Source organism: Pagrus pagrus (genome assembly GCF_965226575.1).
Source record: "Pagrus pagrus genome assembly, chromosome: 23".
NCBI classification, from domain to species: domain Eukaryota; kingdom Metazoa; phylum Chordata; class Actinopteri; order Spariformes; family Sparidae; genus Pagrus; species Pagrus pagrus.
Window position 1 is genome coordinate 18,641,853 of NC_140205.1, and position 16,595 is coordinate 18,658,447.

The following is a 16,595-nucleotide window of genomic DNA, read 5'->3' on the forward strand; positions in this document are numbered from 1 at the left end:
ACTGGCTATTATAAATTTTGACACTAAGATGAGAAAAAAAATTATAATTTGATCTCTTATCCAAATGTTGACAGATTTACAGATGGCTTCAGTTTACCAATCTACATATTTACAGATGCTACCAATAATTCAGAGTCCAGTTCAGAATGGCCCAGCAGATGGAAGCAAGCCATGCTGATGTGATCAGATGACGCACTTCATCATCCCTTATACAATTCCTGGTGCTACAAAGCCTGCTGTGTTGTGCACATTAAACACTTAGATATATGATGGAACTGATGATGTTTCCACAGTTTTATAATGTGTTATTCCAAAAAAAAAGAAAAAAAATCAAATGTCAGAGTGAAAAAGCAGAAAAGGGTGGTTAAAATTCAAATTACATGTGCGGTGCAGTCATCGTTAAGCTGAGGTTAGATTCTTAATTATGACGAATAAAATTCCACATTCAGCACATCAAGTGTGATCTCAGTGTTAGATCGGGCTGATTGAGTCGCACTCAAAAACACACACTCCATCTGTCCGGACACATCAACATCTAATCAGAGCTTTTATATCAGCACTAAAACTGAGCTGCCGGTAGATGTGTCTGGCCCCTGAGAGGCATTTATGACACTAAACCTCAGCAGATGGGATGATTAACTTTATATAGGTTGATAGTTTAGCCAAGACCTGCTGTGACCAGTATACACACTGTTCCAGAGGCAAAACAGTGCAATTAGCTTTCAAATATACATCACTACAATGTGTATTACTACCACCCTCATTACTACTATTGTTTCTACTACTAGAACTACTGAAACTTGTACCTCTACTGCTACAATAGATAGTAGTTTGTAGTTTGTAGATTGCCACTAAATCAAATCAAATCAAATCAAATTTTATTTGTATAGCCCAAATTCACAAATCACAGTTTGCCTCAGAGGGCTTTACAATCTGTACAGAGACGACACCCTCTGTCCTTCGACCCACTAAATAAGCCTTAACGCAACTTACTACCCTTCTACACTGTAAAAAAAATACCCATAAAAAAAATGTAAGATTCAGGCTGCAAAAATACTGTAAAATAACAAAAATTAAAATCCCTAAAAAAAAAATGCTAATACAGTTTTCAGCCTTGATTTTACACATCTTGTTTATTTTTTGGCCCCTTTATGTTTAGTTAGGGATATTTACACTTGTGAAAACAGTGAAATTAACTTTAAATATAGATTGATCTACATTTGCACGTAGTTACCAGCCAATATTGGCTTATCACAAATTCATCAATATCAGTGTCTATGTTTTCCAGCAGATCATACCGTCAATAGAAGCAATCATTTTCAACTATGTTAACTTTGAAACGTGACACCCATTTCACCTACAGTACAACTACACACCAGCACAAAACTGACATTTATCAACATAAGCAATGATGCTCTGAACAGACAACATGACAAACTGCTCAGCACAATGCATGATGGGAAAAGTGGGAAAAGTCTTGCACATCGCAGTCAAGTGGTGTCTTCACAATAAAGTTGCTTGCTAGTTTGTGAAAAACATTGCTAGAAAGTTGATAAAAACATATTTGCTCAAACTTTTGTTGTGAAAACTTCCATAATTGTTCAAGATATCTGTCAAATAACAAACAAATCTATGTAACTACACAATACTTGTAAACATAAATACAGAACCTATATTGTTTTTACTGTTAATTGTCATTAAATGTATCTAATTTGATTTAAAAAACTATGCAAATGTGTTTTTATGTGGAAAATATTGATTGCAAAAAAATATTAACAATAATAATAACACAATTAGTGACATTTCATGTTATTTTACATTAGACATCTAAATTCACTGTCTATTTTGGTAATTTTATAGATATTTTTGTGGAATTAAAAAATACAGGTAACATCTGTCAAATAAACAGAAGAAATCTATAGAATTACAGATTTCTTTTTTTCTTTTTTCTTTTTTACAGTGCACTGATTCTGCTTTATAGTTTTGCCACAACTAGGCCACTTACTGTGCCAGTTCTACCACCTACACCACTACTAATACTACTACTAGTAGTAGTAGTAGTATTAGTACATCCATGCTACGACCTAGATGGATGTAATATATGCAGAACCCAAAAACCTTTAAATGTGAGAAGCATAGCTGCACTGGGTTAAATATCTACCACAGCGATGCGAGAGAAAGACTGATACCAATTATAGGGAGTGTTTGAATATGTTTGAAGGCAACGTTTTACAAACCTGGCAACACACCTGGGTTTAATAAGCCCCAAAGTGTAATGTGGAAGGAATTTCTGGAAAACTAGCAGTAAAGAAACAACAAGTGAAGCAGGTAGAGCTGCAGCTCCCCACTTTGCCTTAAATGGACACACAGGCCTGAGGTGAGGAAATCCCAAAGTAGAGCCGCAGATACATGAATGGAAATGAATGGAAAGGTTGATACCAAAAATAAACTGTGGAGCATCTAGAGGGAGAACAAAGGTGCATATAAAATGATAATGGGGTGGATTATAGTACTCTCAAAGGATAGAGGGTACACAAAATTACATGTTTTCAGATGTGTATAAGAACTTCAGATGTTTATGTTTATTCCACATAAATGGACACGTAAGGGAAAGAGGAACATAAGCACATAATTTAATCACTAAATACATTTTGGCTTCACTTTATGACCGAAAATGGCCATCTCATCTCATTTTGAATAGAACAGTCCTTTAAATTAGTCATCAGTCTGAAGAAGTTACATTTCAGGTAAATGCTTACAAGATTAAGCTGATTTAATATTGTTTTATCAAGTGGTCTATTGTTATGGACCTTTCAAAATAAATAGCCTTATTGAAAAATAATGAAGCTGAGGTTTGCTGGCGACAGTGCAGGTTACTGTCTGTTCTTCTGTGATCCACTTGCTGCAGATGATATCGTAAACAGTAGGAGACTTGGATCATTGACACATGTCGGATTTACTGCGTCTCTGTTTACATCCAGTCTTTAATTAGGCATAATTCAAGCCTACCCTCCTCAAAAGGGCTTAATTTAATGTCCCAACCTTTAAATTAAATTTAATAAATCATGCCGGTCTGCTCCCAGTGTCGCCATGTAGCTGCACTGTGGTGAGACTTGTAGCCATGCCATGAGAAAGGTCATGAAACTAAAGGTCACAGGTTTTATAAGCAGCAGCAGAGTTTATGTTCTGGGTCCTGTAACACTGCGCTGTATCCATGCTTGGTCCTTCATTTTGTGGCCCCGTAACAAAGCCTAAAGGAACAATGCGGTGTATACATTTCTACTTTTGAATTATCAGATTTTTTTCTAGAACTAGGCTTGTGGACAAAGTTCAGTTCCACAGTAAGACAACGGTTTGTCTGTCTTTTTCATTTGGATCGCAGATGTCAGCCATGTTGTGTGTTTATAATCAGGATGTGGTCTGTGGTGGCTTTGGATGGTTTTCACTGATGAGCGTTATATCATTGCAACAGTATCATCTATTATAATGCAGTTACGATGTCAACCCAAACCCCTCTTTTTGGCTTTTTTCCCTGCTTGCAATTCAAACATAACAAGCCTTCATTTATTGCATTCTGTGTCCACTAGGGGACAGGAAAGCTGCAAGTTTGGACGCAAAGATAAAACTGTTGTGTTTTAATCATGCAGTACTTCAGATATAAGTAATTATACATATACACATGGATTAATACACAGAAAAGCAAAGTGCAAACCCAGGTGGGCTATTTGTGTGTGTCTACTGTCTCCACCTCACAACCTGGACAGGAAGGACAAGTTCCTTTTTCCTGCAGAATCCCACAAGTTATTGCCTTTTATTAAGCATAAGACAAAAGTGATAGAGCCACCCGAAGGACCCATCAGACAATGTGTCCTCCAGAGTCTAAAGTCATTAAGGCTGGCCCGGTGAATCTCTAAAGTGCTCTAAATGGAATCCTCTAACTGTCGTTGCATTTGAAGTCAGAGCCACAGGTCCAAAATCATTTCAAACAAAGGTTTTAGTAGCTGTTTCCTTTTTGATGCAGGTGTAACATGGCATCTTGTAGAGTAATTCATATATTATATATTGATCCTTATGGTGAATCATACTGTAGGCTATCTCGTCTGTGTTTAATGATCTGTCACATAGAACAGTTTTAAACCATCTACCACACGTTTGTATGGATGTATTTGAAATGTACACTATTTAAGGCAAAACAAAGGTTTTTTTCTTTCTTTAAATCAAATTCTCAGGTGGCAAATACGCCAAGTCAGCTGTCTTAACAATACCATATCTTAATATGAGTATGAAATTGAATTTCCCTCTTTTTTAAATTTAAATACAAACTCTTCCATGTGAGCTGTCCACCCTATAACATTCGTACTATTATTCTCCCGAGTGTATACCAGTTCTCCTCCTATAGAATTTCTGACAGCACCTGAAGGCAGCAGTGTTGTGTTCACGCCCCGTGAAAAACCCCTCCTCCCCCTGGAAACGCACAATATGTGGAGTATGTGGCATTTAAGCGTCAGTGTAGTAAAGTCTGCAGCCGAGGCACCGGAGAGCTGTTTGGATACACACACACAGCTGGAGCTCAGTCATTTACACAGTGTACCTGCTTTTTTCAGGTCTTACATCAAGGTAACTCTTTTCACCTCTTACTTACTGGGCTGAAACTTTGCGGTGGAGATTTCAGCTCGGCTGCTTTTGAAAAACTGAATATATTACATTTATTCTGCTGAAAAACACATGTAGTGTTTCTTAATGTTGAGGCAGTTTAACTGCAGGTTTAAAGTGAATATTTTGTTGTTGTTGTTGTTGTTTCAGTAACGTTATTTAATTTGGACACATTGTTGTTTTTTGGGCTTTTATAACCGCGGGAAATTAAGTCAAAAGGGCAGCAGTTAGCTAACTAATAATAAAAACTGCGCAACAATAATCATTTTTTCATTAACGTTAGCTATCTTAGTTTAAACACCAAACGCCAATAATGAGGCTTCAAGTCAGACGAGAAATAATGAGTTACCAACCTAAATACATTTATATCTACAGTGTTATAACAGGTTTGTGTTTAATATATAACGTCAGGTCGAAATGCATTAACTTTTTGTGTCATGTTGTACAGCTAGTGACAGAACAGCAATATTAAATAACCCCTTCAGAAACGTGGTCGTTCTAATCAATTAAAGACATTGACAAAAGGTGAAGTGTCCAGTATTGTTTAAAGGCTCAGAGAGTCACACTGTGGATTAAATAGTCATCTGTAAAAGTTATGTAACAAGTGCCAGAAGAAGAAAAAAATTGGACCTCAACTAAAAATCCGATGTAAGTTAATTTAATGGCAATAATGTATTCCAGAGTTTCCACATTGAAGGGTTCATTGAATCAGCCTTATATAAAGATCAATAAAAATGTCATTAGTCTTGGTTCAGTGGAATATTTCAGTGTCCAGCGATGATCTCAAAGCCTTTTCAGATTGTTCTCTGGGTACAAACACTGAATACTGAATACATTTTCCAGATTTAAAGACACTGAATATCAGCAAAAATATAAGTCTTCGGCAACGTCAGTCTAAAAGCATCATTATGAATCAAAGACACAGATCTAAATTCTTCATCTCATTGAAGTTATTACCACCGACCTCTGTGAAAACTTTAAATAGACTGTGGTTGCCTGCGCAGGCAAACTAAAAGAAATTGCTATCAAAGCTGGTCTGTACACTTGAACACCAACCTTTTCATCACACCCCACCCCTGAGGGGAAATTTAAGGGTAATCTTAGTGGTCTTTTCATCCCCTCTCATGCTCGGGCCTGCTCTACAGTCTCTAATCCAGCTGGGAGGAGGACTCGCAAAATTAATAGTTTCTACTGCTTTGTGCTTATTTTTCAATTAATTAGGAATAACGGCTCTTTTTAATTTGAGCCGCCAAATTATGATATCACAGCAGGCTTGTTTTGTGAGAGGGAAGTCTTAAAATGTTAAATTTGTCCCGTGTGGATCCTCCTCGACGCCCTCTTGACACATCTTTAAAAGGGAGTGAGTCTGTAATTATGGACAGATGCACATGTGAGTCAGGGAGTGAATGGGTGTGCGTCATGTGCGGTTAGGGTTAGTGGTGGTGTTTACTTCACACTCACACTTCTTCTTTGCTGTTTGTTTTTGTGTACTGCAGCCACACGCAATCAGAATACAAAAGCCCCAAGGCCCGGTACCCAACGCATTCCTTTGGGTATTAGTCTGCTCTGTTGTTTAGGCCGACCTCTTTAGCATTGTTATTTTTTGTGTTGGCCTGGAGCTGTGGTTTTCAATTCAGCCAGCAATATTTCAACCACAAATCCAGTGATACAGTTACTCAAAGGCAGTTGCAGTTAATACGAAGTGGATCAAGCGACTGCGTGCCTTTATATATGACGAGAACTCATTGAATTCTCCAGGAAAAGTTAATAAAAGAGCAATAAAACCATCATGGGAATGACCAACATGCTCCTCTCCATGAAAAACAGTTGATGTGCCTTTGAGCAAAGCATCTACCACAATGTATAGCTTATCAGCAGCAGCGCAGGTGCTTCAGCCTCTCATTTTATCTTTTCATCTCTCCTTAGAAGCACACACAATGCCAAACTGGGGTGGAGGCAACAAGTGTTCAGCGTGCCATGGGACAGTGTACCACGCCGAGGAAGTGCAGTGTGACGGCAAGAGTTTCCACAAATGCTGTTTCCTCTGCAGTAAGTACAGCTGCGACACCTACACAGCTGGACTGAGATCAAATTCAAAGGATCATCGCAGTGTTGTTGCATGTTTTAGCCCATGAAGTAGAGATTGAATATATTTTATGTCACTACTAACCATTTTTCAAAGCATGCAACATATTTTTACAGTGATTTTCCACCCTCAGGCAGCCACTAAGTTTATTATTTTTTATTATCCATCAAGCCAAAATTGGCCTTTTACAGAAGAATCAGTATCTCATCCGTATCACATCTATGTATCTATGATTTAATTATTATTTTTTAAAGATAATGCAGCAAAAGATGCTTGGGGGTAATTTACAATGGTTAAATTACAAGTGACTAAAAATCCAGTTCTGTTTGGCTCTGTTTCTTTTATATGCATTATCAAGATCAGCTTACTTGTCATAGTGAGTAATAGTCAGTCCGTGAAAACAGTTGCCTTCTGCAGCTGTGCCAGAGCTGTCTAACATCTGAAGAAATAAAATAACAGTGACATCATCATTGTGAACTGAAAAAGTCACTAAAAGTTAATACAACTCTTAAATCTCAGATGTCTGCGTTTCCCCCAATGTCACCTAGACAAACATTTGTTTATTTGCTTTGAAGACAGCTCAGACATTTTAGTAGCTGTTGCCTAACCTTGGCACAAGTGTAATTAAGTTTGCTAAAGACCTGCCAAGAGTATATATTACATCAACTAGCATTATGTAATTTGTATTTATAACATCTTTAATGACGTTGACTGTATTTGACTGTTTCTACTGTGTTGTGTCCTTGGTTCAAGCTGCAAGAAGCCATGAAAGATCAGCGATAGAATCCAGTGAAGGGATGAGTCAGGAGAAACACTGGTGGACTCAGTTTTACCTCTCTGCTTATCAAAGGAAGCTTGTACTGACATTTCCCTGATGGGTCATCGGCTATTCGGCTCACACTGAATTATTGTCGGTTTGCTGGGTGGGTGGGCGGTTTGTCCTGCTCCTGAACCATCCTTGAAATGTCAGCGAAGATGTTACAGAAAACCTCATATAGAGACCAGTATTATACAAACGCGTTCATTTAGCTGCTATCAAGAAGAGACCAAAGCAATCCGAGCCACAAAAGATGAGTTTATTTTTCCAGCGGTCCCCATAGAAAGGCAGCTTTGTCTGACACTCCTACTGAGATGATGAGCTAGAGGACATGGTGCCCTTGGCTCTCATGTGCCCTTTCCTCCGGTTTGTCAGTTTGACATTCACTGCTTTTCAGTTCTGTGTATGAAAGGCAGCTATGTAGTGACAGAAATGTCACATAGTTGCAAACGGAGCCTCATGTGACTCTTTGTACTCTTACTGTGACTTTATCTTTTTAATTTGCTTTTATTCTTTGCCAGTGGCGATCAATGATCCACCTGAAGAGGGGGTGGAATTGGAAATACTTGGGACAAAAACTCAGAGAAACCATAACAATTGCAACAAAAATGGTTAAGGTAATATGAGGAATTGGGAGCAATTTGATTGGACACAGAAATCAGAAACTCACAGAGCTTTGATTTTGAAAGTGTTGGCACAGAGATCAGAGAGACATGAATGGAGACATTTTTCCAGCCAGTTGTGTGAAATCTTAAACCAGTATCAGACGTTCACACAGTGCAGGCCAGTGTGTGAAAAATTCTGCTAATCCCAGCAGTCAGCGTGCAGTCTTAAGTAACAGCAATGCTTCTGTTTTTTCAAACAATGCATTCTTTAACTTGGAAGAAACCCGCAAAAACTGAATTTCTATAACAGCTGCTGTATACTTGGAGTTTAACTCTAATAAAAACAGTCGAAGTGGAATTGAGTTCCTGTTTAGGTTTAAAGCTAGGGTTGGGTATGGTACTTGATACCTTTAAGGTATCGACAGAACTATCGCAGTTTTAACTAGTATCAGGAATTCTCCAGTCAAACGACACCTGCATACGATCCTTTTTTGTACCCAGATCTAGACAATAGCGACCGTACTGGAATCATTCTACTTCCATAGCTCCTTTTCTCTTTGTGTCCTCAGTGGTCTGCAGGAAGGGATTAGACAGCACCACACTGGCCATTCATGAGCAGGAGATCTACTGCAAGTCCTGCTATGGGAAGAAGTACGGCCCTAAGGGCTACGGCTACGGCCAGGGGGCGGGGACGCTCAACATGGACCGAGGAGAGCGGCTGGGAATCAAACACGAAGAGTAAGCCTGGGTGCTGCATGAGCACTGAATGTTATATGATGTACTTCTTGGCTGCAAGATGATTGTATAGAGTACTGAGATGAAGAGGTTTCAGTCATTGTGACTGATCACTATGTGAATCAAGATCAAGATAAATATGTCTAGTATTGGTTGCTGTTTTTCAGAAGTCAAAATGCTTTAAATGAAATTCCAAGGCAAGATGATGCTGCAGGGATATTAACATTGTTTTCATGCAATCCCTGCATTCTGTTGTGCTTTAGTCTCCCTTTTTGTTATTTGTAATGGCTTCTTCTGAGCTTTGCAATGTTTCAAACCAATGGTATGTTAACAAAGCACAATAAAATACCCAAATTTAGATACAGTTCAACAGTAAATGCCCTTTAGTGCTGCCAGTAACTACGAAATTGCTATTTAAAGTTGACTCCATTTTGCAATTTTGTCTATTCAATACAACACAAATGACATCTTGAGATATCCGAATAAAGGATCATTCTTCAAACTTAATTGGACAAATAGTTACAGTGAGGTTGACAAGGTCACTCAGGTCAGTGATGCCCCACATTTAAGGATGTTTGTCAGTTGTGGCTGCTGACTCCTACAGTGCTATTGTGTCCTAACAGCATGCAGTCATGGTGCTGAACTTGAAACAGTTTCCAAATACATAAACTTGGAAAAATGATACTTCACATTAGACATGGGGCCTCATTTATAAAAACAGACATACAACAAGCAAAGTCTGCACTCTTTTATGAATCGAATGTAAGCACACGGTCGGAAATCATCTAAGACAAAGTTCAAGTATAAATATTATAACTTTTTCATAATTTAGGCCAGTGGTCTGTGGTAAAAAGGGTTTTATTTTTGCCCTTATTGCCCTGTACAAATAAAGCATCTTTCCAACTGAACCGGAGAGCAGCATGGACATGAGGAGGTGGGTAAGATGAGTGGGTAAAGACACTAAGAGCCACTGCTGGGTGGCCAAGTGATTAAAGTGATTGTCCAGTAACTATAACTGCTTTTGGCTTTTGTTAGCTTTAAGGGCCACAGTTTAAAAGTCTAAAGGTTGCCATATGTCCTTGAAATCCTTGAAAAATTTTGAGGTAAAAAAAAATCAAGGCCTTGAAAGTGTTAGATAAATAGACATAAAAAGACATGAGCTTGAATTTATGTATTTGGTGCAAGAATAGAAATTAAAGTTCTTTTGATATGTTTTTACATTAGTGTAAATATAGAGGCTATGTCCCGCTGTCTGCATGTGTGTCTCCTGCATAATTATTTCATGTGCCACCTGCCTTGAAAGTGCGACGGCCACTTGCGCCAGTGTTGTAACATGAATGACCTTTATCCGTGTCTCAAACTGTGCCGTGGTTGGTCCTTGAATTCGAGAGAATTGGGTCTGGAAAGGCCTTTAAAAGTAATTGAATTTGATTTTTGGAACCTTGATGTCTGTAATGTCATTAAGAAGAGTTTCACTGTCAAGTCAGATTCAGTAAGGATCATTAGTCCTGGCACTTGTAGGACTCTGCAGCAGTCCAAGTACACAAGGGTTGAGTTCTCCAGCCTAAATATGTCAAAACAGTGTATAAAAGCGTCTGCTCTTGTCCTGCATCCTTTTCTGTTTCTCACTGCCCCAACCGCTGAGCTTTGAGAAAGAAAATAAACCTTGACAGGAACATTGGCATACGGTCGACCTCTTTATCAAATCCAGCTTGGCTGCAGCAGCTCCCAGCTGGTATTGTTGAACAGCGTAGATCCAAGAAGAGAGAAGTCTGAGCCGAAGCCTGAGATTCAGAGTGATGATCTAAGAGCTTAATAGATCATCTAATAGATCTGGTTCATTGCTTTCAAAGATGTTTCCAGCCTGGAATGGGTGGGTCTACTTTCAGGGCACTCGTACTGCAATTTTACACCCACTTCTTAGACCTGAAGACAGTGTTTGACTGCAGATGTGTATCCTTATATACTGCAAACATGATGTGAAAACCGCAAAAACAGACAGGGAAACACAACCCCCCACACACCTATCCACACTGTTTACTCCTGCAACCAGACGTCAGGTGATGACTGTTATGAAAGAAGTCATTATGTAACCTCCTCTCTGTCCTCTGCCACAAAGGGTTTCATTCAGGGGCCACTGGGGCTGGCAGTCACCCTTCGATAAGCACCGCTCCAGGGCCCCTAGTGCGCCCTGATCTCTTTCCCACCACTGGCTGAGGAAAGGACAGTAGAGTGGGATTGAGTGGGACGTGCCAGGTTTATTTCTGGTCTTTTTGTCTTTTAAAATTGTGGTGAATTCATTTATAAAGTTGCCTCAACAGATTTTAATGAAGATGTAATGTTTAACTTAGACTTAACTAAGTATTTGCTAAGGTTCTGTAGAGGTCAATGTTTTGGGTCATACTTCACTTGTAGTAAATGAGTAAATGTTTTGACAAGAAAAGAGGAGGTCCTGACCAATTCAAAGTGTTGGCAATGGTTTTTGTATTGTTGTATTTCAGAGGCAAGTTTCATTCCAAAATCAGACATCCAGCAGATACCAGATATCCAAGGTTTTCTCTGATGTTATTTAACTTTGAAGGAATACAATTCAGCCTTTAGATGACAAAATAATTAAATGTTAAGAGAGTACTCATGTAGTAATTTTCTTGGGGGGGAAACAATTTAGTCATGTGCTTTATATTTTTACCCCCAGGACACACATTCACAAACCGACCACCAACCCCAACCCATCCAAATTTGCTCAGAAGTTTGGAGGCTCCGAGAAATGCGCCCGGTGTGGAGACTCTGTGTATGCAGCTGAGAAGATCATGGGAGCGGGCAAGGTGAGAGTTTCATCTAAAGCATCTTCTAGTTACGTGATGCTTTCATATTGCTGGTGATCTCTTAACACTTTAAGCCAAAGCCTAAAGGCAAAGATGGTCTTTGGTTTTTAAACGTAACAGTTACTGCAGAAAATGACCACAGAAATAAACAAGTTCGCCGATTTCACATATCTGTGCAAAGCAGATCAACCACCAGTGGTCAACCCGTAAGTGACTTTTTGTTTTTAGTGCAACATCGTGGTGATTCCATCTCTAGTACATACACCAGCATGAACTGTTAACAACAGTTAAGCAGGAAGATGTGTTTGCCGGATTAAAAACACTTTGGATACAGTATGCACTTTCAGGCTTTAAGTTGAGGCGTCTGCCAAGATATAAGACAAATTGACCTATTAAGCCTTCACTAGAGGAGCCAAGTTACAAAAATTATTACTCTTGGTTTAGTGAGGATTCATTTATGTCAACAACCCTGATGGAGAGTGTACAACTAGGCTGTCCCAGTGAATCTGATCTCAGCCCGCAGACTTAAAGAATGTGCTCCTGCAACTCTGATCCGGTGTTCTCTGTTCACACTAATTACAAAACTTTATGTGCTCCATAGAATTGAAGCTGCAGTGAGAACTTAACCTTCAAATGTGTAGTGTGTAGTAATTATATAGAGTTTCAGCATGAGAGCCCCTGCAGAATTCAGACCTCTAACCCAGGCAGGGTTGGTTCCTCGAACTTCACAGGGCCATAATCTACATCACAAACCACAGAGGGGTAAAACAGGTTTGACTGGATTGAAGGCACATGGTTGTTACAGTGCTGAGCCACATGCAGGAGGTTTGCTGTGCTCTCTCCTAATGAGAGAATGCAAATCTTGTTTTTTTCTGATTGAAGCCATTCCATTACAGCTTCCTAACAGCTGGCGTTAATCGTCCGGCTGTCTGGACACTGAGGCTCTGGCAGTTGTTGTTGACACACAGATTTACAGTAGATGAAGTCATGAAGAGGATGTTTAGTTCTGAGGACGAAGAATCAATGAGGCCCAGAGCAGTTGCTGTCCACAGATGAGCAAAAATTTGTGTTCTGAGGATTCTGTTTCCTCTAAAAGTGGGAGTGGACCGTTTCCTGTCGCTGCTCACTTGTGGATTCACATGAGCTGATTTATAGCAGGTGATGTCATCGGGCGGAGAGCTGTTAATGTGTTTCCTAATGGGAGGAAATCTGTATGAGGCTCTACTCATTGGCTTAAGCATAACCTGTAATTTTGAGTATAATGAAGACATTCAGAGGTGGCCCCCGGCTGATGGAAAACTGAGCTGCTTTGATGGGATTAGATGAAGGAAATGGTGACACAGGCTACAAGAAACATCTGCAGTTATCAGCTGTAATTAACTGCAAAGACAAAATCTTATCTTAAATATATCATATGTAACATTTCTTCATTAAGATGTCTTAAAACAACCTTTGTAACATAGAAATCTGTAATTGTATTGTTGCTATAAAAGAGTTAAGAAGGAAGTCGGCGAATGTGACACAACATAATGTGAACAAAACTTTAAAACATTACCTCATCTGTGAACATCTCTGCCCGAGTCAGTCAGTCAGTACCTTTAACACTGTACCAGCCACCATACAGTTTCAGGTAGGTTTAGCATGAAAGCATGATGACAGACTGGAGCAGCTGCCACTGTGGACATAAAATTTAACTTCCCTCTTCCTCCTCACAGCCGTGGCACAAGAACTGCTTCCGATGTGCAAAATGTGGAAAGAGCCTGGAGTCGACCACTCAGACCGAGAAAGACGGAGAAATCTACTGCAAAGGTGAGATAAAACATCTGAGATGGAGCTAATGTGTGTAATGTTCCATGAAAGCCTTTACATCCTGACAGCGTACTGTCAATACATACAGAGCCAGGACTTATAATTAATACAAGATAAAATAACATTTGTGTTTGCCAACACGTGCATTAGCAGTAGGATAAGTAGGATAAACCCACCATGCAACAGTCTTGAGGAATTGCTACAGTGATCCAGCTGCAGCAATATTTCATACATAAACACTGATGAGTAACATGTTTAGTTAACAGTGTGATTACAGACATTAAGGCCCTAAATTCACTCAGACTGTGGCTCTACGGCAGAAAGATCATGATCATCATCAACATTTGTGCTTTTGAATGAGTTGTGAGTGAGTGAGTGAATGAGTCTACGCCACAAGACTTGGTATAGACATTCAGTCGCCCATCAGGGTTAATATTAACCTTTTCATCTAGCGCCATCATTACATCAGGGTTTCAATGAGTTTATGGACAGATGCCTACTGACATTCTTGTCAGCCGAAGCTGTATTTCTAGTTTTTGCTAATTTGCAAATGTGGACAAACCTGAAGGAAATGATATGATGCAACTTAGCTGCTCTGATTATAAAATATTGTGATCTTTTAATATATGTTGTTAGATTTAATAGAAGGCTTGGTTTATCACCAGTGTGGACAAATGGCCAAGGAACACAATAAACACATTCAGTAGATCAGTAAGAGCAGGAACAACCTTCCAAAAAATAAAACAATAATCAGAAACTGAACAAAAAACCTGGTCCAGACCAAGTTAGGTTACGAAGCATTAGTTGCCATGGTTGAATAGAGCTCATTCATGACATGGAACACTTTGGCTTTACACATTTTTGAAACCAAGTTGTAACAGACAACGGCAAGACACACCGCTGAAAACCTAATGACTGCTGAAGAAACACTTCAGATCAGATACTTGCTAGATTTACATGATGGATTAATTAGCAATTTCCAAATGTTGATTTGTGAAGAGCTAGTTATGCAGAGAGCAGCAAAGTCGCTACTGGCAGTTGGTGTGATCATATCAGCAGAAACAGACCTGGAGACTGGCTCTCCATAACAACCTTTTGAAACCAAACACATGCACACAAGCTCATGTGCTCCCTGTGGTCTCAGTGAGTGTTATTTTACACATTTGTTGTGTTGGTTTGGCTGGATGACACTGACCTTGTCAAGCTAACAGAGCTGCTTACTGTCCACCAGACGTTTCTCCTCGTCAGCACAATGAGAGGGGACGGTTTGGTTAAACAGGACACAAACACACACTATGGAAACAGACATAAACACACAGATGTCAGCAGATGGATGTTTGCTGAATGTCACAATGAAACCTTGTACTGATGAGGAGGAATGTTGCATCTCAGCTCTAACAGCCCAAACAGGCCGGATTCTGCGGCTGCTGTCAGCCAATGGTTTTGAGACATCCGGACTGTGTGTGAGCAGCAGCTGGATACTGTTTCTCTCAGCGTGAACATTTTGAAGACAGATGTGGACAGCAGACCTGAGATGTCACATTGCCAAACACATTTGTTTTAAACAATCCAGGAGTGTGTGCACCTCATTGTTTGACCACAACCTGAAGAGTGAGCTTATTTTAAACGTCACATGTTGATGTGAGATAAACAGCTGAGTTACAGCTGGGAAACTGCGTGCACACATGTACAGGTGTTGTATATTATGGCAGATTAGACCTTTACTCAAGTTGAAGGTGGTCAAAGCTGTGCTGGAAGTATGTGCAGCAGCTGCTCACCTCAGTACACTGGAATCAGGAGTCACTCCTGAGTAACTGGTTTGTTGTTCTCCGAGGACCAAAATGAAGTTAGTCAAGTTAAATGTTAACAGTGTGTGTGCGTGTGTGTGTTAATGGCATTAACCCAAACTGTACATTCAGGATGTCAGAATTACTTTGTTGTGTTTCTGTAATTTAAGATACTTGTGTGCCCATTTGAGGTGTAGTCTTTTGGAAGTCTGGAAAGAAAAGCAGATTTGTTCATCGTTATCTCAATGATAGAGAAAATCATTTCTATTGCCCTGTGGTACCCTGCAACGCTTTCTTCAGTTAAGTAAAAACAGATTTTTTTAATTTTAATATTTTTTATGTGGATGTTCCACAAGGACTGAGTTGCCTGTTCACTTACAAAACATTCTATTGAGCCGCAGACCTGAATTGTGCTCCCACCATGTATCGTTCTCTCTCCTGTTCATCTCCCTGTTTACACCCTGCTGTTACTGCCATACATGTGTAACTTGAATTCATCGGTAAATAGGACTTATTGTTTCCAGTCACTATCTGTGAAATTCTGGTATTTCTTTGCCTACCTCAAGTGCTCGGCCTTGAAACTGCTACTGGTCCTCTGAGACCACTTCAAGACTTGTGCTGATTGAGTCTTGGGTTGTTTATTTAGCAAATTCTGTATCTGTGATGAAGTTGCTTTTCTATCTCTCAGGGAGCTAAGCTTTGAGTTCCATGCAGAGACACTTCCTTCCCAATCTTACAACATTCTGATTATTTCCAGTTATCATTAACAATATTAGAAATTAGACCAAAGTAATTCACACACTGGTGAGCTTTCTTCCATCTTTGGGCTTGAATCGGCAACATTAAATCATTTTCTCCCTCCTTTTTTCCGTCTCTTATGAAGAAGCCAGTTTGGCTGATAATCAGTTTTGAAATGCCGTTTTTTACTCAATCCTGTAAAGATGCAGTTTGGGAACAACAATATCTGCAACTCGTAACACTTATTCTCTCTCTCCAGCATGTTACGCCAAGAACTTCGGGCCCAAAGGGTTCGGTTTCGGCCAAGGAGCTGGAGCTCTTGTTCATGCTCAGTGATGGATGAACTGGATCACACAGACACAATCACAACTTTATACATTCCTGTCCAACATGAACTACAACTCACACTTTTCTCATGTTTTTTTTCCTGTGCTTTTGTTGAAATAGGTGCTAATGATACAAATAAAAACATTAACAAACCGTTTGTTCACATTTGACTGTATTTTATTATTAAAGCCATTAAAACTGAACCATGCCCAT

General features: G+C 39.5%; 1 protein-coding gene across 1 annotated transcript; it reads left to right on the forward strand.

Moving 5' to 3' along the window:
* Nucleotides 1-4,511: 4,511 nt before the first annotated feature.
* csrp2 (cysteine and glycine-rich protein 2) lies at nucleotides 4,512-16,535 on the forward strand. The gene is made up of 6 exons (XM_084346383.1): nucleotides 4,512-4,617; nucleotides 6,580-6,702; nucleotides 8,731-8,899; nucleotides 11,592-11,721; nucleotides 13,437-13,530; nucleotides 16,315-16,535. The coding sequence occupies exons 2-6, from the start codon at nucleotides 6,591-6,593 to the stop codon at nucleotides 16,389-16,391; spliced, it is 582 nt and encodes a 193-aa protein (XP_084202509.1). The 5' UTR covers nucleotides 4,512-4,617; nucleotides 6,580-6,590; the 3' UTR covers nucleotides 16,392-16,535.
* The last annotated feature ends 60 nt before the right edge of the window (nucleotides 16,536-16,595 follow it).